Source organism: Serinus canaria, chromosome 8, assembly GCF_022539315.1.
Source record: "Serinus canaria isolate serCan28SL12 chromosome 8, serCan2020, whole genome shotgun sequence".
In the NCBI taxonomy this organism is placed as follows: domain Eukaryota; kingdom Metazoa; phylum Chordata; class Aves; order Passeriformes; family Fringillidae; genus Serinus; species Serinus canaria.
The window spans coordinates 16,381,007-16,407,368 of record NC_066322.1 but is presented as its reverse complement, the minus strand read 5'-3'; the positions used below and the strand labels follow the sequence as shown (position 1 = coordinate 16,407,368).

At 37.1% G+C, this 26,362-nt stretch overlaps 3 protein-coding genes across 14 annotated transcripts in view; 1 reads left to right on the top strand and 2 right to left on the bottom strand.

The window, feature by feature from the left end:
- RPAP2 (RNA polymerase II associated protein 2) overlaps window positions 1-653 on the bottom strand; it is a 55,828-nt gene extending 55,175 nt beyond the window's left edge. For all 8 annotated transcript variants that reach the window (XM_018912238.3, XM_050977369.1, XM_050977372.1 and 5 more), the window contains exon 1: window positions 582-653. In XM_018912238.3, coding sequence (XP_018767783.3) covers window positions 582-624 — 43 coding nt within the window. In that variant the 5' untranslated portion in view covers window positions 625-653. The remainder of the gene's footprint in view (window positions 1-581) is intronic.
- A 4-nt stretch (window positions 654-657) lies between these two features.
- Window positions 658-18,671, top strand: GLMN (glomulin, FKBP associated protein). 5 transcript variants are annotated; one of them, XM_050977368.1, is made up of 20 exons: window positions 658-738; window positions 921-1,011; window positions 2,263-2,386; window positions 2,851-2,976; window positions 4,375-4,494; window positions 5,513-5,621; window positions 6,793-7,039; window positions 7,496-7,595; window positions 8,584-8,771; window positions 9,248-9,301; window positions 10,094-10,124; window positions 10,507-10,596; window positions 11,136-11,177; window positions 11,269-11,342; window positions 11,649-11,733; window positions 12,510-12,619; window positions 13,728-13,791; window positions 15,823-15,946; window positions 17,337-17,419; window positions 17,549-18,671. In XM_050977368.1, the coding sequence occupies exons 3-20, from the start codon at window positions 2,321-2,323 to the stop codon at window positions 17,654-17,656; spliced, it is 1,821 nt and encodes a 606-aa protein (XP_050833325.1). In that variant the 5' UTR covers window positions 658-738; window positions 921-1,011; window positions 2,263-2,320; the 3' UTR covers window positions 17,657-18,671. The 5 variants fall into 5 exon arrangements, with proteins under 5 accessions (XP_050833325.1, XP_018767782.1, XP_009086788.1 ...); XM_018912237.3 differs by having other exon boundaries at window positions 921-1,057; window positions 12,513-12,619; XM_009088540.4 differs by having other exon boundaries at window positions 921-1,029; window positions 17,549-18,670.
- A 25-nt stretch (window positions 18,672-18,696) lies between these two features.
- C8H1orf146 (chromosome 8 C1orf146 homolog) lies at window positions 18,697-26,070 on the bottom strand. Its single transcript, XM_009088861.4, has 5 exons — window positions 25,987-26,070; window positions 23,664-23,757; window positions 22,428-22,596; window positions 19,285-19,363; window positions 18,697-18,816 (listed from the first exon to the last, which is right to left on the bottom strand). The coding sequence occupies exons 1-5, from the start codon at window positions 26,068-26,070 to the stop codon at window positions 18,697-18,699; spliced, it is 546 nt and encodes a 181-aa protein (XP_009087109.2).
- Between the last annotated feature and the right edge of the window lie 292 nt (window positions 26,071-26,362).

The following is a 26,362-nucleotide window of genomic DNA, read 5'->3' as shown; positions in this document are numbered from 1 at the left end:
CCCCTGTGTCTCTTTACCAGCGGGTAAAGCCCAGTTTTCCCCACTGCCGTCCCCACAGCTGCCCCACCGCAGGGCTTTGCTCCGGGCCATGTCCAACGCCGGCACCCTGACACAGAGCCGCTACTGCTGCCTCGGAGCCGCCCAGGACGGCGCCCTGACCCAGCTCCCGACACGGCTGTCCCGGGCAGCTACTTCCCAAGGAGCAGCTGCTGCGACAAGGGCAACAGCAGGGGAGACACGGCGCTGTTACCCTGGGAAGGACGCAGCCTCTAAGCAGGGCTCAGCGCTCGGACCGCTCAGCTGCAGGACCACCGTCACAGCCCGTCCCTGCCGCTCAGAGCGGGCCGGCCCCTCACGGCCTGAGGGGACCAAGGATCTCGATCTCGCCACGTCCGGCCCACCCCTCATCACGGCCCCGCACCCGGCCCGGCGGAGGCCCACAGAGCCAACCACGGCCGGTCCGCCACTCCCCTCGGCCTGGCGAGTTGGGCGAGTCCGCCGCTGTGCCGGTCTGGGGGCACAGGGAGAGCCCAACGCGCCAGGCGGGGGAGCGGGGGCTGGCGCGCGATCCTGGCGCCCACCTGCGCGCCGCCGGCGGGGCTTGCCCGTGCCGGCCGCCATCATCGTTATCACCGCCGCTCCGCCCGCCGACCTCTCACCCGGGGCGGAGCCACTGCCGCGGCGGGGCCGGGAGAGGCGGCAGCGCGGAGCTGAGGGGTTCCTCTGGAAGGGACTGAGGTGAGGTGGTACGCTGCGGTGCCGTGCCCTTGTGGCTTTTCATTCAGCCGTGTGTTTACAGGCTGAGGCTGGCAGCCTTTTCGTCCCAGCCTGGGTGTTGTAGCTCCCAGAGAAGGGCCCGGGGTATCTGTTTATTAGGAGGGAGTTTGGTGAGTATTAATAGAACGTTTCACATGATTCAGATACTGTCTACTTGCCGCTGAAACGTCCTAAAAGATTCAGCTGGAAACCGGATTAAGTATTAAGGCCAGAGACCATCTGCGAGCTCAGCCAGTAAATCCCTGCAACACGGTGGGTGCTTGGGGCGCGTTCCAAGGCTGTAAGTACATTGTGAAGTTACTGAGGGCTGAAAATGCAACAGTACTGGCTTTCGAAAGTATGTTAAATTATTTTGTTAAGATTAGAAACATTCTGTAAAATGAAAAGCTTAAATAGTACAACGTGTGGTAAGAAAGTGTGTGGTAATGATCTGGGTAAAATGACAGGCTAGAAAGGATAGGTTTCAGTGACATACAGATGTCAAAATGGGCCGTGAAGAATAGAAAGTGAGTTGTTTATTCTTTGAATAAAGAAGGTCACACAGAGATGCTTTTAAGCTTGTGTGAGTTGTCCCCTTTTGTGAGAATTTAGATAGGTTCTTTATCTGTGAATTGTCTCAGGTAGGTGCGCTGGTGTTTGGCCAGCGTCAACCCAGCACATTCAGTAAAACATTAGAAGAAAGGCTGCTGACATTGCATAGAGATGCCTGTGTTTTGATGAATAGCTATCTAATTAACCAGGTGTAGAAGTAATTGATAGTCATAGTGATCATAGTGACCAGGTTAAGACCCATGGTATTACTTAAAACCATAAAGACTATGACTGCTGCTATGATATATTACAGAGGATAACCAGGCTTGATTGCAGTTGTAATTCATGGTCCTGGCTACATAAAACTTGATACGTTCTTGACATTACTCAAGTGTATAACTTTGTTGTTTTTAGCAAGAAAGTTTCAAATTTTAATACCTAGAGGTAAAAGGCCACTGAACTAGTCCATCCTAGACACTAGAAAAAAATAAATGAAACTGCATATGTAATCTTGACTGGACTGTTGATATAAACTGGCATGGTGTTTGGATCAGTGTCTTCACATCGCGCGTTAGTGTGCTCCAGTCAGGGCTGAGAAGAAGCTCCTCTGGTCAGAATGGTCGCAGAAAATGTAGTGTGTCATGGGTGTGCACACTTGGTGTGTGCAGTGAGCCCAGACTTGCTCTGTGTTAGCTGCGGTTTTGTCACTGAAGCCTTCACTCTTCTTAAGATGACTCAGATAGTACTTGAAAAATTGTTTCCCTGTACATAGAATGCAAGTTGTTTCCTGTCTGTAATTCTGTCTCCTGCAAATATGGGGAGTAGAATAATATAGCATATAATTTGTAAAAATAATTTTTCCCTTATTTTCTAATTATGTTGTCCTAATATTTGTCTAGGCCATTCTTATTCCTCCATTAACTTTTTTTTTTTGATAATGTGATTATTTTTCAGCCTCCGTTTTAGGTTTGTGTGATATAATACTGCCCTCTTTAATTTATAATAAATTTTCATGCCAGAAGAACACAGTCAAACTGTAATGGCAGTTGATGAACTTCAAGCCATAATACAAAGATGTGTAAGTAGTTTTCTTTTCTTAGAAGTAACAAGTGTCAGTAGTGTGCGTTTCTTTTCATATATTAGAATTAAACCCAAAATGACCTCAGAAGACAAGTCAGTTGTTAGTAGAACTCTTCATGGGGCAGCTAAGTTCAGCCTCTATGTTTCATTGACTTCTCTGTGGTGCTTATCCCAAGATGCTTGATTATTTTTGTTTCTTGGAGAGGAAGTGTTCTTGTATCTAGGAACAAAAGCTGGTAGTTGTAGAAAACACATCTTCCAAACAGAATGCTGTAGTCTAGACTTAGTGCTATTGAAATACTGCCTTGTCTTCTGTAGTAACTTGGTAGCTTTTTTAATATGTGAAAAATGTATAAAATTTACAATGATATTACATTAAATTTTGAAATGAAAGCATGGATTTTCTTACTTTTTAATTGACTTTGATAAGTATGGAGTTAAACATTCATATTTTCTTTCTAGCAAATTCTGGAAGAAGCTGATTTCAAAGGAGAAGATTTTAATCTGTTTCAGGTAGCAGGTCAGAAGTGTTTGGAAGATGGATATGCAGCTCAGTTATTAGAAGTAATTCAAAATGAGAAAAACAAGGTGAGTTTAAGTTTGCACTAAATATTAGTGTTTATTAACATCATAAAATATAAAACTGCTTATTAAGAGGGAAAAGCTACTTTCTCAGTGGAGCAAGGCTGTACATATGAATAGATAATAAGTTGCTGTGTGTTAAGTGCACATTATTCTGCATTCAGGTAGCTCACAGAAACCCAAGTCATGGTAATCTTAACAAAACCATTAATAACTCTTCTGTGAGTGAAGCAAAGAGAAAAGGAAGCAGAAAAGCATAATGAGGAGAGAGCAACAGTGTCCCGCTTCCACAGGACAGGGATTTCAGGTGGTGTACTGGGTGCAGCTGGCCTGGAGTTGGCTTTCTTCATGGCAGCCTGCATAGTGCTGTGTTTATTTGTGACCAAAAAGGTGCTGATAATACACCAGTGTTTCAACTACTTCTGATCAGTGCTTGTGCAGCATCAAGGCCTTCTCCCCTTCTCACTCTGCTCCCAGTGAGCAGGGAATTTGGGAGGAGGCACAGCTGGGACAGCTGACCCAAAGCATTGGGATACTCCATACCATACAACATCGTGCTCAGCAGTAAAGAGATGTGGATGGGGACCCATTCCAAAGTAGCTGTTGTTTGGAGGCTGGCTAGGCGTTGGTCTCCTCGTGGGAGTTGATCTGCATCATTCCCCATCACGCCCTGCTGTCTTTTCTCTTTCACTTATTACATTGGACTTATCTTCAGAGTTCCTCTGTTTTGCTCTTTTGACTCTCACTCCTATCCCACTGAGGGACAAGAGCAAGCAAGCAGCTGAGGGGTGCTTAATTGCTGTTGGGGGTCAGCCTACCAGAAATGGATATAATAATATTGGCCAACTGTAGGAGCCAACTAGGCTGATACTAATTTGAAATACTAATGTCTGTGGGCATTCAGGATGCTGAGATGATATACCAAATTGAAGAGATAAATAGGAAGTTCAGAAAGAAAGTGAAGGGTAGAATATTTTAGCTGTGTTACATGGAGTTCATAATCTGTTACAGGGGGTTCACAATCTGGTTTTGAATTTTGTGAGTTTGAAGTAACAACTGAAAGTCTCAAAGCCCTCATGAATAATTTGTCCAAGTGTTCTTTCAGCACAACTCCTCTGCTCAGTCCCGTTTTAAATGTATTGTCATGGACATTTAGAAGTATATATTGACATGTCAATAATTAGACAAAAATGATACAAAATATGCAGCTGTGTTTATAGGTATGGGGAGAAGATACAATGTGTGTCAAGTTATGGTATCACTTGCTAAATATTCAATGACAGTGACAGTAATAGTTACAACCAGGACGTTGATCTTTTGTTGCTTTTGGTCTTTATGTACACAGTCTGTCTGGGTTTAGAAGACATCCAGTTTTGGCTTATTCTCTGAATATCTGGTTTTTAGGTTATCATCAAGAATATGGGTTGGAATCTCATTTCTCCTCTTGTTAGATGTATTTTTATGTATAAACAAGAAGACGATAAGCGAGAACACTGCCTGATGATACTAGATCAGTTGGCACAGGTATGGTTTTGAAATATATGATTCTGATACAACAATGTTAGGGAAGTTCTGCAGAAAAAGGGGTGCTAGATCATTCATCCATGAAGCTAGTACACCAGAGGCCAGTTACACAAACATATTTACACAATTTGATTCTGACAATATTTGCATAATGAATCTACATCACTACTTGGGTAAGGTGCTCTTAGTTTAACGTTCCCTTGCCTCAGTTTAAAGGTACAGAGAATTCTAAATTCATGGTAGATGTTCACTGGGTAGGGCTCTTTGTTTGGAAGTGGTAGGCTCAGTATCAGGTGTGGTTTTCACATGAAAATGAGCCAAGTTGATCTAAAGGACACAATCTTACTGGAGTTAGCTAGCTTGAGTAAAACTTACAGTATGTTGCTAAATATGTTTTCTAGTATCTAATTCAAGGTCTCTCGTTCGTGTTCTCTCTTTAGTTGTTTCAAAACCGTTCTGCAAGACCTTGCCATTTTCCACTTATCTCTGTCTGAATAGTATTTATTGTTCTCTATTCTATGATTCGCTTGGAAAAGTCTTTTCCTTAAATCATTCACCCTTCCTCAATATGAGAATCATTACTTGATGATTCTGATGGAGTAGGAGCAGAAAATGTTATAACCTGTGAAAGATTCATTCTCTTTCATTTATGCACTCCAAAAACAACTTGCAAACTTATAGCTTGAGTTAAATTCACACTCAAATTCTACTTCTCTCTCTGCTCCTAAGGATTGCTTTGCAAAGGTACTGTGAGGTTTTTACAGCCCATTAAAATCAGGTTTAGTGTCAATTTCTACTATTATGTTTTCAGTTCATATGAAAGTGTACACACAGGTATGCTCTACAGTAGATAGTAATTGTAGGCATGTACTTACTGTTTCATATTTATTTTCTTAAATCTTATTTTGGATGTTCAGATCTTCTCTCTTGACATTCAGGAACTTCTGTATTGCATGTGATTTATTTTTTTGAGTATGACCATGGTTCTTTAAAAATATGCATTGTTCCTCTCTTACAGCTCTGCAATCCAAAGGAACTTTTTTTGGGTTTACTTGAGCAGATTGAGCAGACCTCTGGAGAGCAAGTGTGTCAAACTGTCATGTTATTGCTTCAGCCTTTGCAGACAGGTGGGATTCAGTTTATCATGTGATTTCTGAATTAAATTATTTTCTCATTTATTTATCAATTTAGTTTAGCCTTTTCTGGAATGGTTTCAGAATAAATCCATCCTGACAAGCTTTACAGTCTATTATATTCTGCAAAATAACACAAGGCATAAATTTCATATTTATATTGGCCTCTTAGAAAAACATTCTAGGTGCAACTAATAGCATCAGTTGGAAAAGCAATATTCAGCTATTTTTCACAATTTACAAGAATGTGGTCCTATGGCAGTTATATTTAGAGGTGTAAAGCACTCCTACTGTTGTTACAGAAATAGGGAATCATGGGGATTTGTGAAATTCTTCATTGCTTGACTTTTAAAACATGCAATTCTATTTTTTATAGTATAAAACTGTAATTTTGATTGAAGCATGTAGAAATACTTTATTGGTGAGGGGGGAGTGTTTTTCTGGCTTACATATGAAAATTTAAAATGTAGGGTTTGGCCACTCTCTAAGTAGGTAACAAGCAGTAGTTTCTGTTTTCTTAGATGAGATGAAATGAAGTGTTGTGTATCAAGTTGAAGACTGATTGTAGCAATCTCCAGGATATGTTACTGTATTATGTTAGAATTTAACAAGAGAAATGTGTGATATTTTGGATAGCCAATCTGCAATTAGTCTGCACTGAGTCCAGTTAAATGGAGAGCCTCTCATGCTGCTTCCTCAGTCTGAGAGAGTGTCTGTTATTTTTGCCATGGGAGTAAAAACCAGAGTCAGTTCTCCGCAGAAAAACTGGGCTATTGTCTCTGGTTTTGCCAAGCACAAAAGGAGTCAAGTAATAAATGCATTTTCTGGGTCAAATATGTATTATTTCACTTAGCCCAGTCCTAGAAAACATTTTTTTGGTCCTCATCCTGGTGCTGTGGAGAAAGGAAGAACATTGAAATGTGTGACAGATTTAATATCTGTTATTTGCAAATACATGGCTATGTTAACTACAGTATATTAAACTAGGTGATGATGTTAAGTCTTGCTGGATTTGCTCATGTGATTTCAGGTGTCAGTCCCTCTCCTTCCCTGAAAACAAAATGTTTTCTTTCCTAGTCATGTTTTTCTTTATGTTTTCCTCTACTAAGTAAGTAATAATGTCTCAAAATGTTCTCTCTTTTCACCTTTATTTTCTTTTCCCCAGTGCTTTTGAAACTTCAGAACAAGAAGGCCTACTCTGTGGGTTTGTCATTGGCCATGATTATGAATCAGCTCACTCCCTTACCTGTGCCTTATACTAAACAACAAATACAAGAAGATAAACTTGGTCTCTGCCAATGTTGTAATGCAGTGGTGGACTTTGCTAAACCTTTTGTGAATGAAGTTGTTAAAAATGTGGAAAAGTCATCAGAATACAATGACATGGAGCTGAAAGAAGAATTAATAAAATTGTGAGCATTTTATATATTCCTGTAACTTAACAAAATTAATAGTAGGAATTTATTATATAGGTAGCAAATAAATCTTCTTTTTGTGTTTTATAATGCTGCCAACATATATCTAACTAATGTGGTATTTTGACAAAGAACCCCTAAATAGATGTTATATGTTCATGCTTTCTGTTTAGTAGAGGGAAATGGTAAAATGGAAATTAGTTGTTGCATTGTGAAGCTGAGTATTCCTCTGTTCCTCAAATTTCCAGCAGTGAGAATAATCACAGTCTGGAGGTGAAGTCTAAGTAATGCTTCTACAGGAGATGTTAGGTTTTTATTTTTTTATTCTCCTTGGAATACCTTGAATAGCAGCAGCTGATATGAATATAGGCATTATTCTTGGTCATCAATGACATTATCATAGTCTGTATTTATGACTGTACTGGTGATTTATTCCACCCCTTTCTTTTTCAGCTGTATGCAAAGCCTGAAATACCCATTATTGGCAGCTCAGCTTGAACAACTTGAGGGCATTGAAGACCATCCTTTTCGGCATTTTGCAACTGAAATTACAGTGAGTGCAGAGGAAATGAATTACAGTGTGTGCAGAACCAGTGGTGTAGTTCACAACTGCCTGTCATTTGTTCTAGTGCTCATTTTGATTTCTGTATTGGTCACTGGGGTGACTTAATGGGCTGTGTAAGGTATATCCTGTCTTTCCTGTTGGGCACAGTCTGAAACCATGTTTTTAATGTTAATGATGAATTACCTTTTCTTCTCTTTCTCAATAAACTTCTGTTTATGGCTTTAGGTAGTGAGAGCTGAAGCTAAGGTCAGTAAGTCGTGCTTAGACTGTATGACATCTTACATAACCCAAATTTTCCAAAATGTGCCATCCTGGATGTTGGGTTTGGACAACTCCAGAACAGTGAGCTGACCTGGATCTCCCCATTTCTCTGTAATATGTTCAAGAGGAGTTGCACTATGTCCTCAGCCACCTGAAGGGTGTGAGGGGGTAACCCCTGTAGTATTTCTGATTTACAAAGGTCAGGGGTTCCTTGTGTTGTGCATCATGAGAAAGAAAGGCCATACAAAGCAAATCTAACTTAAAACCAGGGCTTGTATTTAGCAGCTAAACGTTGTGTTCCATGTTGATTAATGAGAAAAAAACCAGAATACTGAGTATTCTGTGATCTGAAAAACACAGAGATTTTGTAACATTATGTTTTCATGAATCTATTGTTACTCATAGCACTGGGGATAAGAGAGCTGAACTAGGAGTTTGCAGATGGTCTTCATTCTCTCTTTTGCTAGCTTCTGTGTGCTTGACTTTGCTATCTTAGTAACATTTTTCTAACACTAGTTATTTTTCTTCCAGGATTTTTTTTGTGTGTTTCTGCATATATCATAAATCCCACATATTTATATATAACAAACGTAACATTTATATCAATTTATGTGCATGCTGTACAACAGAATGTATGTAAATACAGTTAGAGCTTTAAAACTTGGCATACAGTTGTTTTAAAGGCAACTATAGGAAATCTGGTTTTATTTTTTAGGACATTTTGTGGAACATAGGAGAATTGATACCTTTAGTGTTTGTACATCATAAAGGCAAAAGTCCACACTGGGAGAATCAGGAGTTTGCAGACATAGAGCGAAAGAATTCTGCTGATTCTTTGGCATGTCTGTCATACCTGATGTTTGTTCAGCACTTTGGTGTTGAATGCTTTCCAGTGGTTTTTAGGTAAGAACTGTTCTTTCTTGCTTATTGTAAGTCTGTACTTTGAAGATTCTTTCTGAGTGAAAGAGAACTTTATTTGTGAATAGTTATGAATGAAAACTGTATTTCAGTAGCATAATTTTATGTCAACATTTATGCATTTATATTTTATGTAACTTAGGTTATATAAAGAACATACTCCTGCAGATTAGTCTGGTGTAGTTTAATTTTAGATGAGCTGTCCTTTAAAGGAAACTACTATGATTAGTCATGTGCTGAAAATTAATGCGTATTAAATGTTCATTTACGGATCTATAGACAGTTTCCCCATAAGAGTTCTTAACAGTGATTTGACTTACAATTTTTGTCTATTTAAAAATCAATAATTTTAGAAAGAGATTTTAATTTTTTAAAAGAGTACTAATCCTGTCAAATATATTAATTATGTACAAATGTATATGGCTTATGCAGTTTAATGTAGCTGGATTCTTCTCTTCTAGTCCTTCATACCTTCTGCTGTGCAATATGACACATATTGAAGTGCTGCTGAAAAGGTAGGGTTTGCAGGTCTAGATAGTGAGTGTGATCTTTTACAGTAACTCATAAAAAAATTTGAAATATTGATTCAGTTCAGAGAAGGTTTATAAACTTGAGCATTAAAATGGCAAGTTTCACTACAAGATGTCTTTTCTTACTAAGAAGCAGAAGTTGTCTAAACTTTTATGTATTGTTTTCATCTTGTATTGTGATACCATTTTAAAAAACTTTATTCTAAAAATGTAAAATTAGTAGTTTAAACACATGAAGAATAGAGTGTATACTTACTTGCTCTTCTATAACAATTACTGTTAAAGGCAACTATTATGAAAATATTTATTTGAATGTTTTCTGACATGATATGCAAAGCGATTAAAGGTCAGGCTTTCTAAAGGAAACCAGACTTTACTAGGGGTAATTTTGTAATTATTTCACCCCCCATAAGCAGCAGTGTTACGAAATAGCTTCTAGAGCACTGCTGTGGAAGGCAAGTTTCCTATTCTGAGTGCTTACCATTTCATTTTCTTTGGTAATCAATGTCTCAGTACCTGTGGGAGATGACACTGCTTTTGAGCATGTATAAATACTGAGGGGGAAAAAGTCATTTTTGACTGTGAAGAGATGAGTCTAATGTTCAATTTCTCATCAGCAAGTTTAAAATCTTTGGGAAGAGTAACAAAGATTCTGTATCTAAAAAATGGAATGAAAATTGTTGAGGGACAAGTTCTTGTTGACCTCTGTTCTGCTGTTTCTTCTGAAATATCAACTGTCTTTTTAATTCACAACTTAAATCTGTTTTTTTTTTCTAGAACAGAAGAATCTGTATTATCTAAAGGACTTGTAAGTAGTTTTTTTAAATTAAATTTTTGATGTTAGAATGTTGTTGGTTTTTTTTTTTTTTTTTAGTTTTTAAGGAATGGCAAAACTTTTGTTTCTCCTTCTAAAACAGGTATAACTGATAGTTCAGATAATAGTTCTACAAATATTTTGAGGCTCAATTAGGTATTCTTCAGCCTAACAAATACCTGTATTTATTGAACTTCACAGTCCTGCATAAATATTTAAATTACAGCTATCGCTTATAATTGCAGCTGCTTGGAATTTGCAATACCTGAACGAGTATTTATGAGTGAAGGCTGCTTTAGCCATGAAATGTTAAGCTGATAATGTCCTGTATATGTGCATACTCTTGACATCTTTCTTTACTTCTCTGCACCTGCAGGATCTGTTTGAGAGCTGTTTATTGAGAATGGAAGATAACAGCCTTCTCCATCACTATTTAGAACTCAGAGACTTTATTAATGTGCCTCAGGTAATAAGAAGCAGTGTACAGGAGTCTTCAAAGTTTGATGAAAAATCATACCTAGCTGTCCTCTAGGTGTTTGAGAAGGACTGGACCTTTATACAGCTGTGCTGTTCAGCTGAAACCTTCAGTGTCTTGCTACACAGAATTGTCTTTTCTACCTGCTGCAGCATGAAGTTCCAGTGACAATTAAAGTACACCCAGTGTATGTGCAGGTCACTGAGGCAGGTGGGCACAGATCTTAGTTGAAAGGTGGTGCTTGCTCGTTTTTGTCTCCTCCTTGCCAGCCTACTGCTTGGCTACATTCCTACCTGGAACCAGCAGCACAAAAATAGTGTTCACAAAAATAGTGCAGATCAGCCCTGGGATTTTGAGCACTGAAGCAAGCATGAATTTCTCTGATGAGAATCTTCTATTCCCTGGACATTCCGAAATGAGGTTTTTTGTCTGGTTTGTTTTTTTAAAGTCTTGAATAGATTTTAGTCAGCATGATGTAATGTGATAATCTGTATGTAATTATAAATTGTATTTCCTTTCTCTGACTGCAGGATTTGGTGAAAATTATGACCCTTTGTCCCATGGAGCATATGGTATGTTAAGTGGCCTACAGAATCAATTGGATTCTGAATGCTGAGTTAATTTTTTTAGAATGCATCTGATAAACATCTTTGTTTTCTTTAGAGAAAGAAGAGTTTAAATATTTTGCAGTTGTTCATAGACAAGTTTGATACAGAGGGAAAATACACATTATTCAGGTAAGCATCCAAGGTAGTTTGTGTAATATCAGCCCTAGTGCCGCTTAATTGCATCAATACATTGATCTCTGACAGAATTTCCATCTGATAAGCTGCATTAATTTTACTATGTTAATGTTTTGATAAATAATGAACTTCAATTGCTTCATATAAAATTAGCTGTCTGATGTAAGCCAGTGTTTAAAGGTTACATAGTGATACTGTTCTTCTGTGGTAAAACTCCCACTTAGTGACTGGTATTTAAGTTTTGAGCTAACTCTATGGGCAGCTTTAAAGAGATAATATCTTTGTTTTGTTTGTTTGAAGGTGCTTACTGAAGACAAGCAACCATGCTGGTGTGGAAGGATACATTATTAAAAATATAAAAGATCAGATTCACTTAGCATTAATGGTGAGGCTTTTACCAATAAAAACCAAGATGTCTTCTCAAAATTCTGTCAGTATGATATTGAGAAAATGTCTACAGCTGAAACTTCTAGTGGTACATTAAAAAAATGCACTTTGAAAAGACACATAAGATTGGAAATTTTTATTAAAAACATTACTTTGGCCTTTTCTGTCTATGCATATTTAGATTATAATTTTATAGTTGTATTTTTAATTGCAGTATCTTACTGTGTTTTTCTAAGAAGTTACTACCTTTTCTGTGCTTGAAAATACATTTCCCTCCTAAAGTGAAACTGCTCAGTATATTGTTTCATCCCCACAGTTCCTCATTTTTAAAATATAATTCAAATATTAGATAATTTAGATAGAATTATTAAATTTCTTTGCTTTTATGATGACAGTCAGCATTTTATTATGAGTGCTTTGCAAATGATAAATCCATCAGGAAGGGCTGGGCTAGATCAAAGCCATTTTAATCTCATGTTTTATAATAATTATACCCGAAAGTTGGGAAAATTAATTAAAACTATATGATTAACTTTTTACTATGCAGTTTTAGAATTCTCTTACTATGTGTCTTCCATTTCTTTCCTGGCTGACAAAAAAATTTAAAATTATGAAGAGGCTGTTTTGTGTACTTCACTCACAGGTCAATATTAGAAAACATTTCTTACAGGGTTTGATTTTTTTTTTAACATTTTTGTTTTATGCAAGTTATTCTTACAGTATTTTAGACCTAAATTTTACACTCAGCTGAACTTTTTGTAATTTTTTTTTCAGAAGGAGTGTGACAACATTTGGTTTACAGGACATCACCTGATCTCCCTTCTAGATTTAGTACTTTCACTTCCAGAAGGTGCTGAGACTGATCTTCTGCAAAACTCAGACAGGTGAGTTGTAATCACAGTTACAAGCTTTTCTTCTTTCTTCATCATTAAAAAAGTCTTTACCTTACTACAGTGATGTATGCTGTCATGTAATTAATGAGGTGACAACATCAATGTATTTTAAGGTTTTGGAACCAGAAATGGAAATGGTCACTTATTTTAACCAGCTCTGCATAGAAGAATGTCACAATGCCATTACATTAATTTTTAACAATAAAAAAGGATGTCCTTCATTCCCCAGGGATATAAGACTTCAGATGTGAAATGACATAACTAATGGTTAAAGCATTATTTCCTCAGGAATGTATGGTATGCTCTCTGCAGAAACAGTTGAAGGAGTAAAAGCAATGTGGTGTGGTGTCTAATATGGTACAGGGGAATGAATAATAATTAGATGCAACCTACGGTGCAAGGCATCTTTGAGGCAGTTTCACAGATTGCTACAGGGACTCCAGTATCTCATGAGGAGGATTACAGATCCACCTGAACAGTAGATAATTGCATTAAAAAAATAAATAACTGAAATATGTCTGAAAAATCTTGTGTATATAGGGTAGGTCTTCCTGTGTGATAAGTACTATGATGATGCTTGCGCTTGTAAATCAGTGGGGAGATAATGTCCAGATGGACACATACCTGCTTAAAAAGCCCAGAAGTATGATGGCTAACTGTACTTGTTATCTGGGAAAAAACAATTAATAATCTCTGCTCAAAAGTATGGTAAAACAAAAACAAAAAAAATTATTTTAAAAAGCACACTCAAAATTAAAAATTCAGTACAGTAATAAAGAAAATAATCACACTAGTTTCAAATCAACTTTGGATCACCAGTGATACATATTATAAATTATGTGATAAGGTTCTGCCTCTTGAGAGGATTCTTTCCCTACCAATCACCAGCCCTCTGCAATCTGATGGCAGTTTCAGTTTTACTTGCAGTGTGAATTGTTGTATGGACATCACTACACACGGTGCTCTAGGTGGAGCTGTACTGCTCAAAAGATGGGTGGTTGCTTTTTCTACAGATGGAGACTCCATACTAGCATGTCTGGCTAATGAACAATTAAATTACAAACCTAGTAATATGTATCTGTATGTTTGTAATTCACAGGATTATGGCATCACTGAATCTGCTGAGATACTTAGTCATTAAGGATTGTGAAAGTGACAATCAAGTACGTACTATTTGATTTGAAAATGATTGATTAGCTGAGAGGTGGATTCACATGAACACTCTTATCCTTGATTCAAAAAACATGGGTTTTACATTTTTCTTTGCAATGGTTAGTTCCCCAGTGATGCTTTTATTAAGACATTAGGAAATATGTGATATGGTCCTGTGTTTTGATGAAATTGTTTGCATACATACTGTTCCTATAACCAAACTAATCCTTTTACTCTGCCTGTTGAACTGTGACCTGTCTCCATAACAATAGAGTATGTCACCACAAAATCACATACCCAACAAGTGTTCCCACCTGAAAAAGTTGTTATTTTTGCTTATTTATTTGCTGGTATCCCTCAAACCACCAACTGGATATCTTTATAGCAATAATTGCACAATAATATAATTTACTGTTTTCTAAAATACAGAAAAAATTCTGATCTACCCTTGGACTAATTTGAGATCTAGGAATAAGTTTTGTAACTACCTAATAATGTTACTAATCTAATTAGAATAACAGTGAAATAACTAGCACTGATTGCTGAAACTGTAATGAAAATTAAAAGCAAAAATAGCTTTCAGTGGGTGCATTTCTAATTTACTATTTATGTAACTAGTTAATATTGATAGACTGTATCTGTTTGTCATATTTAAGGGGTGATTGCTATCTAAGTACTCATAATGGTCTCCTCAGTTACATGTAAATACATAGCTTTGTAAGAAAAGTAAGAATTCCTCTTTTATTATTAATAAAAAACTACACGTAGTAGCACTCAGCAGCTCTAATTGTGCTGTCTAGTACCTTGCAAAAAGAATATCCATATAGTTTGAGGAGAAAATAGCATCACATCTTCTGAAGATTTTCCCTTAAATTTAGCCTCTGTCAGTTCTTCTTGACTTCTTCCCTGTCTCTCTTCATACAGTGCAAGTGAGGCAGAAAGAAAATGCCTCCTTCTGTGTCAGTTCAGATATTTTGATTGCTGTGTAGCAAGCATTTTCATTTATCAAGTTTAAAAATAAGTATTTCTCTAGAAAGTTTCTTTTTAAAGCCACATTCTGGTGCAAGTAATTACTGTTCTTATTTGAACTGTTAACTGTGTCATCTAGTATTAAAATTTGGTGAATTTTCCACTGTCGTTAGTGGATTCACTGTATATAAAATTGAAAATTCTTATTGTCCTTATTCTGCCCTTTGAGGATACTGCCTGAAGAAAGGAGTTGCATAAATGGCTCCTATCTACAAAGCAGCCTTTGTGTCTTTGGATTTGTTTCCTTCTACAGCAGTTTGTAGCAAACCCAAGCTTATTTTCCTCCCTGTAACCCTGAACAGCCTTGGTTTTGAGCATCTTTCCCTTGCACTCCCTGCTTCCTGAATGCCATTATTGTAAACTCCTTTCTGCCCATGTCAAACTAGGGAGAATTTTGTTGCCACTGTGGCTACTGTGCTGAAGGATGGGAGAGTAGCATATCCAGTAACATTCTTACAGTGCTTTTAAAGTGCAATATAGACAATTGGGAAGCATGATATTTATCACAACTTTCATTTGGCATTGCAATACAGTGTTAATTCAGGAATGTTAATCTAAATATTTGTTCTGTTTTACTGCTGAATTATCTGAGAGGAGCCTACAACTGCCATTTACTTGCTGTAGAGATCCTAGCCTGAGAAAGGGCCTAGAACCTCCCCTCCAACACACCCAGATTCTTTCAGCTTTGCTTACAAGAACAAGCTGAAAATGTGAATTTCCATTGCTGTAGTTACCACCCTACACACTAAGTCCTCTCTACCTCTCCACCTTTTTATTTTTTACTGCTTCATCAGCCAACCAACAAAAAATGTAGGGGAGAGGAAGAGTAGTTGAAATACCCATCACCATGCTGTTCATGCTTCAATGCATGAGTCTGAATTATTTTTTTCTCTTTTCCTCTCAGCACAGAAGTATACGTTATAAACACTAGTCAAAAAACTTTTGCTCAAAAGCTTAGTATTGCAATGCTTCATTGAAACTGTTTTGTAACCTTCTCTGTTCTGTTTGACTAGACTGGTGTATGGACCACACTTGGCAAGATAGAGCAGAACTTCTTAAAACCACTGCGTGTAGGACTCAATATGTCAAAAGCACATTATGAAGCAGAAATTAAAAATAAGAAAGAAAACAGAAAAGGTCAGTTTTTGTTGATTTTTTGTTCTTAGCGTTGTTCATGTCTAGAAACTTTGGCAATCCTTTGGAAATGAGGAACTGGTGAATGCTGCATAGATAAAGTTTTATTTAACTGTTGCCACTATTCCAAATTTCAAATAATAATTCAGTAGTTGCTGTATTAAAAATGTTCATAATTGCTTAGAAAAATCTGAACTTACCTGTCATCACATTTGTAAATCTTGTCGAAACCTGACAGAACTGTGATATGAAGACCTTCAGAACTTGTTCTGCATTTATACTTTTGATTTTAATGTTAAAAAGGAGAAACTAAGTTTCTCTGAATACATAACCCTTAGGTTTCAAACCAGGTGTGGGAGGGTTAACAAGAGAAAAAATAAGTCACAGTGCTCTCTAAAGCCTGAAGCATTACATTCATATTTTAAAATACATTATTTTTTTTAATCTGACACACAGAATCAGATTCTGCTCTGGGTTAAGCAGACACATTGCATGGGGCACAAGAGCTCTAGCTGCTTTAGGCAGTCTCTCTGGATGTCAGATCCTCTGTTCCTTGTGGTCTCCAGTATAATTAAGATAGCCCAAGGAATTTGTGTCTGCTACTAAAAATGTCAATGCAGCTTTTTGCCCCTAGTCTTATCCTCTTCCATTGCAAACTATGTACTTATGAGGCAAAGAAGGGGACTTTTTTCTCAAGACAACCTGTGGATGTCTCTCTAAAGGGAATCCTTCAAAATTAATCAGGAAGCTTTTTCTTAAGTGCCTCTTACAATTTTCTAGCCTTTGACAAAGTATAAAGAAATTTGAGTTTGGGAGAGAATATCTAAATTGTAACAGTAAATGAGTTTAACTTTCATCCCTTGTGTTTAATCTTGTAAGCGTTACATTGAATTTCAAATATGTGCTCTGAATGTAAGAGGTTTTCCCCTTATTTTTTCAGTCCTGTCCTTGTAGTTTAGCCTGCTGCAAGTAATCTGTCTGAAACAGAGAAGCCTGCAGCCTTTTCTTAATAAAATAAGTATTTAACGTCTAGATTCGTTAAGTCAAGCTAAAGAACCTCCTACTATCTCCCTGGATGTGGAAATACTAAAAATGTATCAAAACTGGGCAAGATAACATTTTATTTTTTCCTTTTGAGGAGCATGTGAGCTCTATAAAATGAGTTTCAGTTGCAGATCTTGCCTGTTTAGTAATGTAGGCATGTGTGTTATACAAAGTATAAAGATATCATCCAACTCCAACTGTCTTCCTCTTAAGGTTCAGCACCCTCTGTCATGTGTTTTGTCAACCCCTAGATTTCAGTTCTTAACAATTACTGTCATGAAATGTTGATATTTTAAATATTCGCTTAATCCTAAGGGTCATGTTGGTTTCTTCATGTTTTCTTCTACAGAGGCACACAGTTCTAACACAGTTTGCTCTGTAACTGTTAGTGGGGAAAAGATGCCTGCCATGACTACTGGAATGCAGCTTCAAGTGAGTTTGCACTTCCCTTCAGTCACTCAGAAGTACTGACTTTTTCTTCAATGTGGAGACAAAAGTAAATATAAAATGGGTAAAAAAAAAACCTAATAAAAATAACACTCATCTTTCTTGTCATTTCAGGTTTTACACTCAGCTCTCTTCACATTTGACTTAATAGAAAGTGTTCTAGCTCGAGTAGAAGAACTCATTGAAGTGAAAACTAAAGCTGTAATGGATGAGAATAGTTAAGGCAGCTGAAGTGTTTGAATTAACATACTTCTGACAAGATCATTTTGACTATGAGACTTCAGTTGCAAGCAAGGCTACAGCCCTGTAAAGAAGAGCAGTTTAGAGTGGCCTCCAGAAGAACTGCAAATGCCGCTGCTCATAAGTCTCATTGCTGTTCTCTTTTATTTTCTTTTGCTCTTGTTACATGGGATTTGCAGATATGGTCTGTTTACTTCTCTTCAGAATGTGATGCTTTTTCTTAAGTTTAGAAACTAAAAAAAAAACCCAGGTGTGTTCTTCTCTGTGGCAAGGAGGTATGGTTAGGCATTTTTTTTTAAATTTTCAGAATATGTTGGGTAATAGTTGCTGACTGGTGTTGCGAATTACAAAGATTTTTATCAAGTGATTGAAGAACCATTAATTAAAAAGCCCTGTTTAAGCAAAAGATATTTTTATTAGCACATTTTAATGTTGACAAACAAGCTTCTCTATTTGCAGACGGGACTGTAAGGTACAGATAGCTAACACTATAGAATATACTATCTCTAGATAGTAAAAACATTGTGGCAAAGGAAACCAGATTTAAAGAAAAATACATCAACCTTGAACCAAATAACATGTTAGAACTTAGTAACATAACAGATAACACTTAGGTTTAAAAAACAGTGTAAGGTTGCATGTATACAGCTGCTGTTTTTAGGGATACCTGTATTTTTGAATTGTTTTGATCATCCTTATCTTTAATCATACAGCTTTCCTTAAAACATAGTAAATTTTGGGGGGAATTTTATTAATAAACAGATTAGCCCCTAAGGTCAGAACCAAGTTAAAAATAAGGATGACATTCCTGTTGTGCAGCTAAACCATTTTTTTCCCCTCTCTAAAAAGTACATTTGGTATCAAGTATGCTATTTTTCATTGTATAGCTATTTAATATGAATTTTCATGCCAAATGCATATGTTGTATGTAGTCTTTTGAAATGTAACTATATTTTTAAGAACATTCTATATTTTGTTTAAAATGCAGGCAATCTATTTATGAATAAAAACCAAATATTCAGTTAATTATGGTGCGATTGGTACTCCTGAAGCATCTTCCAAACTGGACTTTTTTCTATTATCTGGGCTTTTGTCATTTCTATTTTGCAGCGAGTATCGTCTACTTGTGGCTTGCAAGTTACCTTAGAGAAAAGAAAAATAATATGAATAGAACACAGTGACTTTTAGGTAATAAAATATTCAACATTTTATTTTTCCAGTAGTAGAAATGCAAAATTATTTAGCAGTGAAATCTGAATTGTGTGTTTTCAAGTAGGTGTTCAGGAATGCTGTACTCAGAGGTGATAATATTTCAACAGGAGTGAACAGTAAGTGAAGACATCCTAACTTAACAATGGCAATAGGACCCAAACAAGCTCTTAGATATCTAATTTCTTTTCTTATATGCTATTAAGAGCTATAAAGTTACCTTTAACAGTAGTTTAAAGACTCAACCTAATGCATCAGAGCACCAATCCTACCTTAGTGTATTAATGGATTGTGGTCAGTATAACCTACAAAGTTCCATTAAGGAAAACCAAGTATTTTATAGTTCTTGGCTTTTCCTGAGTAATACACTAATATTTTTAAGTGTATGCAACTGGACTTACCTTAGCCATAGTTAACATTAATTTAACAGTTTCAGCAGGATTATGAACTGGTATTATACGTAAATTGCTGCCCAGGAATCTGCACATCAAAATAAATAAGGTTACTTTTGGAATATGTATTTAATTTGTTATGCCATAAAACTGAAACAGCATTCCCACATGAAGCAAACAGCTTTTTACTGTGCAGTTTTACTTACAGGGAAGGCTGCTTTTATTCTGAAAGGCAAGTGCAGCATTCATGCTGTTTGTAAAGCCATCTGTCCCATTTCTGTACTACTTATTTAGGTGGGATTTGGAAAGGCTCATTTCTTTATCTAGGTCTCTTCAACAATCAATCAGCACTTCTTAAGCATGTGTACATTTAGAGAGATCTAAACCCTCTTCTGTGATATTGCTGAAGACTCTCCTCAGTGGCAGTAAAAAATATTTGGGTTGTTTTTATGGATGTGGAAGAACACAGCAAAGTATCTAAAAACTCTGCTAAAAATACTTCAGAAGTTGAACTAAATCTTTGTAGTGTACTATAAATAAAACAACCTCTATTCCAGATACAATTAATATAATGGGATAATTCCACTACTTTCATGTAAAGACTTGGTTACTCAATACTTTAACCTAAAATGAATTATTTCCATAAATAGTGTTATTAATATGCATTCATACTTGAGAAGGGGATCTGAAGATTTAAAATTAGGTGTATTCAGTGAGATTATGGAGGAGAGACATCAAAGCTTAGGCAAGCACAGAGCCTCTCCCTAAGAATTGCACCTTAAGTGTGTCGTAAACATTACCTTTGCTGCTGTTTTCTGTTGTAGAGCTAAAACAGGAGAGGGACTTCACAACAAAGAATGAGGAATTTTATATAAACAAAATGAATTTAAATAATGCAGATGAAGTGCCCAGCTGCTCAGTTGCACAGTCCCCTGTGACCTCCCCTTGTGCCCGCCACCTGTTCTTCCCGGCAATCTGTCTGATGACTTGGAGTCATTCACATTAAGACCTCCTGCTGGTAAGGTATCTCATCTGAACTTGTCTGCCCTTGCTTCTAATTAGCAAAAATAAATGTTACAGGCACTGTCCTTCTCTAAGCATAGGCACTCAGTTCCCTGGTGAGTTTTGCTAAAATGTGATGTAGGAACTAGGGTTGGATTTACATTCTGAGATTAGGGAAATAAATTGATGCAATTTTGCTCATACTAGAATGGGCTAAACAAAGCATGAATGAACAAAGTGCAACAAAGAAACATTTACATATACTTACCTAGATCCATGAAAATCTATTTCTATAAATATTTTTGCTTCCAATAACAGCAGGTCTAAATTTGGTGTTGTATGGACAGAATACTGATCATTTGAACATGTCTTGCCTTTCCTCCGAGGCATTTAAACTTACCACACAGGTGCTAAGGTTTTTTGTGGAATGCTCAGTTAAGCTGTGATAATAAACATTACTTTTCTCCCACTTCCCCCTTGCTATACACAACTCTACATAAAGTGTTCATGTTGTTAACAAGAATCCTGTCGTTTTCTTGTTAATAATAATAATAAATAATACTTCCCCAACTGCAGCAAAACCTTAGATAAGCAGAAAGAAGCAGTAATAGAAGACAACCTGACTATACTAAGGGGCTTTGTTTTTTAACAAATCCAACAGGTGGCTTATAGTTTCAAAGAACATGTCCCAAGTTTCAACCCCACCAGGAGAAGCTCAGTCAGCGATTTACAAACAGTAGCAGAACTTCAAGCTGCCAGGTAATAAAAAAAGCACGTGCATTTAAAGATAGATAGATAGATAGATGGATGGATGTAATTGTCCTTTGTCATCATCAATTTGGTATTGCTTTCAATGAAAAAAAAAATTTAATAAAATTACTGACTTGCCAAATGGAATACAGTTCCAAAACATCACATTTTAGTCATCAGCATGTGCACAAAACCCATTGTTCATAACCACAAAGTAGATTGAGAATTAGCATTGCCATCACCTGAATAATATGGTCTTGCTGAAAGGTAAATGAACTTTTAAAACCTCTCATGAAAATTTACAACATTTTCACCAACAGGTAATAGATTTCTTACATTTCATCTCAGACACTCTTTATTCATCAGCATTTGGCAGTATGCCCAGGATTTAATGGAACTGGTGCTAGTTACTTAAGAAGGTAATGATCAAAGACTTCATTAGAATAGTCACTTCTTTGAGGCCAAGAGTGACAATCAACTGCAGTTAGGGCTACTGTCCCTATAAGAAAATAGTTCTGATTACAAGCATGGAGCATAATCTCATCACTGTTGTCAGCTGGTATGTACTAAAATATGCAAGTTTTCAGACTTCATTAGAAATCAGAGATAAAAGTTTTAAAGAAATCAGTTTTAATATGGTTTAATACTTTTGGTGTAAAATAACATTGATTATTTAATTGTTCTAGCACAGTGTAACACATGCTGCTCCAAGTAAACATTTTAAAAACTGGTAAAAAATCTGCACTTTACAATATAGACTTTTCTCATGACATAAACTTGCCTGCTCTGTTTTGAAAATGACCATAAAATATGGTTATAGAGCTAAGAAAATTGTCTAATTTTCCAATTAGAAAAAAAAATTAAAATAGTTATACTACTAGCCCTAAAATGATTGAAAGAAATCTTATTTGCTATGTTTTGAGGAACATTCTCTTTTGTTACCTGTGATATGTCAGATTGATTCACTTGGTATTCTTTTTATTTGCTATTAATAAACAAATGCTTTAAATTATTTTTTACGGTCCATTAGTAAAATAAAATTTGTGTATTCTTGAAATAATTTACAAAGGGTAAGGTTGGAAAAAACCATAGTGTGTCAATTCCAACCTCCCTGCTCAAGCAGGGTCATCCCAGAGCACACTGCACAGGATTGCATCCAGATGGTTCTGGAATATCTCCAGTGAAAGAGACTCCACAACTGCTGTAGGCAATCTGTTGCTGTGCTCAGTCACCCTCACAGTGAAAAAGTTCTTCCGGGTGTTCAGGTGAAATTTCCTGTGCATCACTTTCTGTCCATTGCCTCTTGTCCTATTTATTCCTAAAATAATATTTCCAAATCCAAGACTGCTATTTCATTTCTTCTTGGCAATATAAAGTTCAGTTTGATGTCGAAATCATACCTTCTCTGAATCTTGAACATGGCACTCCATTCTTCTGGTCCATGAAGAGCAGCTGACAAAACCAAAAAGCTGTTCCGATGGATGTTTATGAACTTCTGAATTCTTTTGGAAAACTCTTCTTCCGCTGTCCTGAGCAAGTCTTGAGTGTCTGACAGAATAAATGCAATGCCTATTGAGGAAACTGCTGTAAGTGTACAGGTCATGGCAGTACCGGGATTAAGTTCTCACCACAAACTGGAAAGCACAATTCTTAAAGCAACCATTAGTTTGAAACACAGTGGAACAGAACATGAATGAATTTCCACATCTCTGACAGGGAGATTTGGTCAATGATTACCAGTAGTTTTAAGATAAAACTACAAATATTTTGGGTTATTTTTCTACCATAACATCAAAAAATCACCAGCTATTCCATCTACTCAAAGTAGACACATCTGAATGCCATTGAGAGCACATGCTTCAGGAACAAGCAACTGCTTGCTTAATGGAATGAATTTGGGGCAAATGCAAAGGCAGACTGAAAAGCTCAGGAAGTCCTGTTTCTAAATGAAAGAAACAGTTGTAAAATCTTAAAAGTTAGCTAAACTGTCTACCATGAAAAATGAACTTACATCTCTTGTTCTGAAAGGGAAAGTTAAGGCTGAAGTTTAGGAGGGTTAACACATGAGTATGCTAGTCCTTAGAGTTCAGGAAAATGGAAGTATCTTATCTACACATCTAGAACATCTTCTGTTCTAAAAAAGGAAAAATTGCTATTTCATGTTTACAGTTTCAGTGATTTCCTAATCAAATCCACTCAAGTAATCCTTTTCTTGCCTCTTCTGCCACTCCTAGCTGTGCAAATTCAACTTGGAGGTTGAAAGCCAATGGCTCTTACATTTACAGCCATGTATACTAAAGATATTGATGGCAGCTTACATGCTTGTGGCATTTAGCATGTTTGCTCAGTTATAACACAAATTTACTGAACAGTTCAGCTGATAATAACCAAATCTCATGTAGCTGTTCTATAACGTGTCCAAAAAAAAAATTACAATGAAAGTGGTTAATCTCCAACATTATCTGTTTCACCCTCTGATTTACATACAATCATAGGCCAACTCCTTCCACTACTGCACAACATCCCAACAAGGTAGATTTTATTCAGTTTAGTGTAGCCCACAGCTAAATGATTGCCCTGACTCTATACTTCTTTGGATTTTATGATTTAAAAGCATGAACTTTAAAGTAGAGTACCAGAAAGAGGAAAAATCACAGATCCAGTTTCCACTGATTCTGAAAATCGAACTCGGTGTTGTTGCCTCTGCAGAACTGTAGAAATTTCATGATCCTAAATAAATTTTAAAAGGTTATTTTGAAAAGTCTTCAGCCAATAACTTAGAAATATTCTTAAAGCATCAGCTGAACCACTATAGATAGACCTTTGGCACTGTTATTCAAAAAGTATTTCTTATTCCACTACAAATTTTAAAAAGTACTAAAATGGTAAACATGATCAGTTTTGAAGTATTTGATTGGAAGTTACAAACGCTGAATAATAATTCTATATGTGTATGTTCAGTTTGTCTTAGGAAACTCTTGCATTATTCATAAAGTTTTGTTTTTTACAGTCTGTTTTGGTAAGATATGCTAAGAGAGGGTTTGCAGAAGAGAGGATCATACAGTAGCGTGTTTCTGTGACTCTGGTTAATTAGGCTGCATTATTTTCACAGATGTCAGCATCTCAGCTGGAAAATCATTCAGAAATTTTGTATGGGACATGATTTGCTTTAAAGCTTTTTGACAGAAAGCAATCCACACAGGAAAAGTAGAACATTGCACTATGCAGCATAATCATCTACAGAATGGAATGTGTTTGGATGTATTTTTCAGCCTGCAAAAAGCATTTCTGCAGTGTGTTCCACAGAAGCTGCACGAACACACATATACTAAAGGTTAAATCACTGAGACTTTTTAGCTAATAACATGTTCTTTAACCTACTCATTCAAAACACAGCCAGCCTGCTTACATAGGGAAGTGCCATGATTTAGTGGAAGAGTACAACAGAAAATCTGGATTGCAAGTGAACCTTGAAGGAGACATTAACCAGAAATGTCACGCTTTCAATTGTCTGGAAAGGGTACACTCACTGGCAACTGCTTGTAAGGTTTAGCTACATTTTGCAAAAAAAAAAATCTCAGCTTCAAAGCCACTGCTGAATTATTTAATGTACAAATATAAATAACGTCTATATGAAAATGATAGCTCATAACCAAAAGTGATACAGAAAAGCTGTAGGTTCAGTTTGTGGTAACTGGGAGTGGGACTGGCCGAGCCTCATCCCTAATAGTACAGCTGTGAGCAGGAGGTGAGCAGCATTGACAGCAAAGAACCACGGAGTGCCCAGGTGCACTGACCAACCACCAAAGGGAGCAGAGGGCACACAGATGCAATGCAGCAACAGGAGGGCTATAAAAGGTTGGGACAAAGAACAAGAAGGGCAGAGGCTTCCAGTCTTCTAAGTAATGTAATGTTACTCTGTATGGGCTGATACCTGAAGCCTTCTGCTGTGGTGTTACTCTGCTTGAGTGAATGATTAAAGCTTTCTGAAATGGTGTGGTGATACTCTGGGTATTGTGGCTGTAACAAAAAGCCATTTTGGATTATATTCAGTTCCTTCCATTGCTTTGCTTAGGAGGAGGCCTTACTAAGAGGAGTAGTTTTGAGTTGAGCTGGGGGTAGGAGTGAGCTATGCTGGTATAGCTGATGAAATCACCGCCATCCATTACCTCCCACTATATTATGGCACAAACATGCAGAGTTTACAGCCTCTAAACTGCAAAATGAGCAGGCAAGTAAGTATAGGCTTTAAAGTGAGGTGATCCAGGAATTACTTCAATATGGTTCACCCATTTACACAGTGGAGATGGGGTGATAACCTTGTCAGCCAAGCTAGCATAAGACATCCTTGCTTGTGAATCAAAACTCTCTTGCCTCTAAATTCTCACCAGCTGGCATGAAATTGGCCTCAGCTGAAGAAGCTAATTACCAGCTCCTTGAGATACCCTTTTGCTTTACTTGGGAACAGAGTCAAGGCTTCTGATGTTAACAGATAAAAAATATATATTAATATCTGTAAGACTCTGTATTTTAAACTGAATTATGTACTTACAGGGTAATTGTCTACCCCCATTTGATACTGCATAGGAAAATTTAAAATATTTAGGGAGAAATTCAGAAAAAATTCAGCAACATTTCTGATGGAATTATTTATAGAGCAAACTGAAAGAGGCATCAGTGCAGTGCAAAAACGATGAGTCAGGAGAATATCCTAAAGCAGTGTAACTCAGAATAGCAGGTGGCAAGAATACTAAACAGATATGAGCAGCTAGGAGAAAATACAGTTGCACACAAAAATAACCAGTATTCTAATAGAAGCAGCTTCAGACTAATATCTGGTTTATCCTGAAAAAACTGTATCATTGCCATTGAATAAAATATTTCCATATACATAATATAGGAAATTCTTTCAGCCTTTCCAAGTGAGTCAGACGCTGGTCTTCACAAGGGCTATCCTACCTGCAGAGCAGTGCTCATAATGACCGTCGTTATCCACCTTGTCTGCTCCCACCTTGTCTGCTCCTGCCCGCAACTTTCTGTCATTTTTTTTCAGTGGTTTAACAGCTCTGCAATGAGGTGTCTCTTCTGAAAAGTTTGGGAAAAGAGAGACGACAAATATTTCCCGCCAGTTAACGAGGTGAGATGTTTGAAGCGCAGGGACACATTAAAGAGCTCATTAAAAACCAGCGGAGCGCCGGCAGCAGCGAGAGGAGGCCGGGAGGTTCCCCTCAGCCTTTGTGCCAGCTGGTCCCGATGCCAGCCGGGCCCTTCCCCGCACGAACCTGCCCCGGAGCCCCGCGGTGTCTGCGGAGGGGGCAAAACAAAGCGGGGACCG

What these genes read in the sequence shown, in the direction of transcription:
- GLMN (XM_050977368.1), top strand. Translation starts at nt 2,321, where the DNA reads ATGCCAGAAGAACACAGTCAAACTGTAATGGCAGTTGATGAACTTCAA. An exon ending in ATTGAAGTGCTGCTGAAAAG is followed by an intron (nt 9,302 to 10,093) that starts GTAGGGTTTGCA and finishes TTTTTTTTCTAG; the next exon opens with AACAGAAGAATCTGTATTAT. An exon ending in CTACTGGAATGCAGCTTCAA is followed by an intron (nt 17,420 to 17,548) that starts GTGAGTTTGCAC and finishes TTGTCATTTCAG; the next exon opens with GTTTTACACTCAGCTCTCTT.
- C8H1orf146 (XM_009088861.4), bottom strand. Translation starts at nt 26,070, where the DNA reads ATGACAGAAAGTTGCGGGCAGGAGCAGACAAGGTGGGAGCAGACAAGG. An exon ending in TTATGAGCACTGCTCTGCAG is followed by an intron (nt 23,758 to 25,986) that starts GTAGGATAGCCC and finishes AAATTTATTTAG; the next exon opens with GATCATGAAATTTCTACAGT. An exon ending in TGTGATTTTTCCTCTTTCTG is followed by an intron (nt 22,597 to 23,663) that starts GTACTCTACTTT and finishes TTTCCTCAATAG; the next exon opens with GCATTGCATTTATTCTGTCA.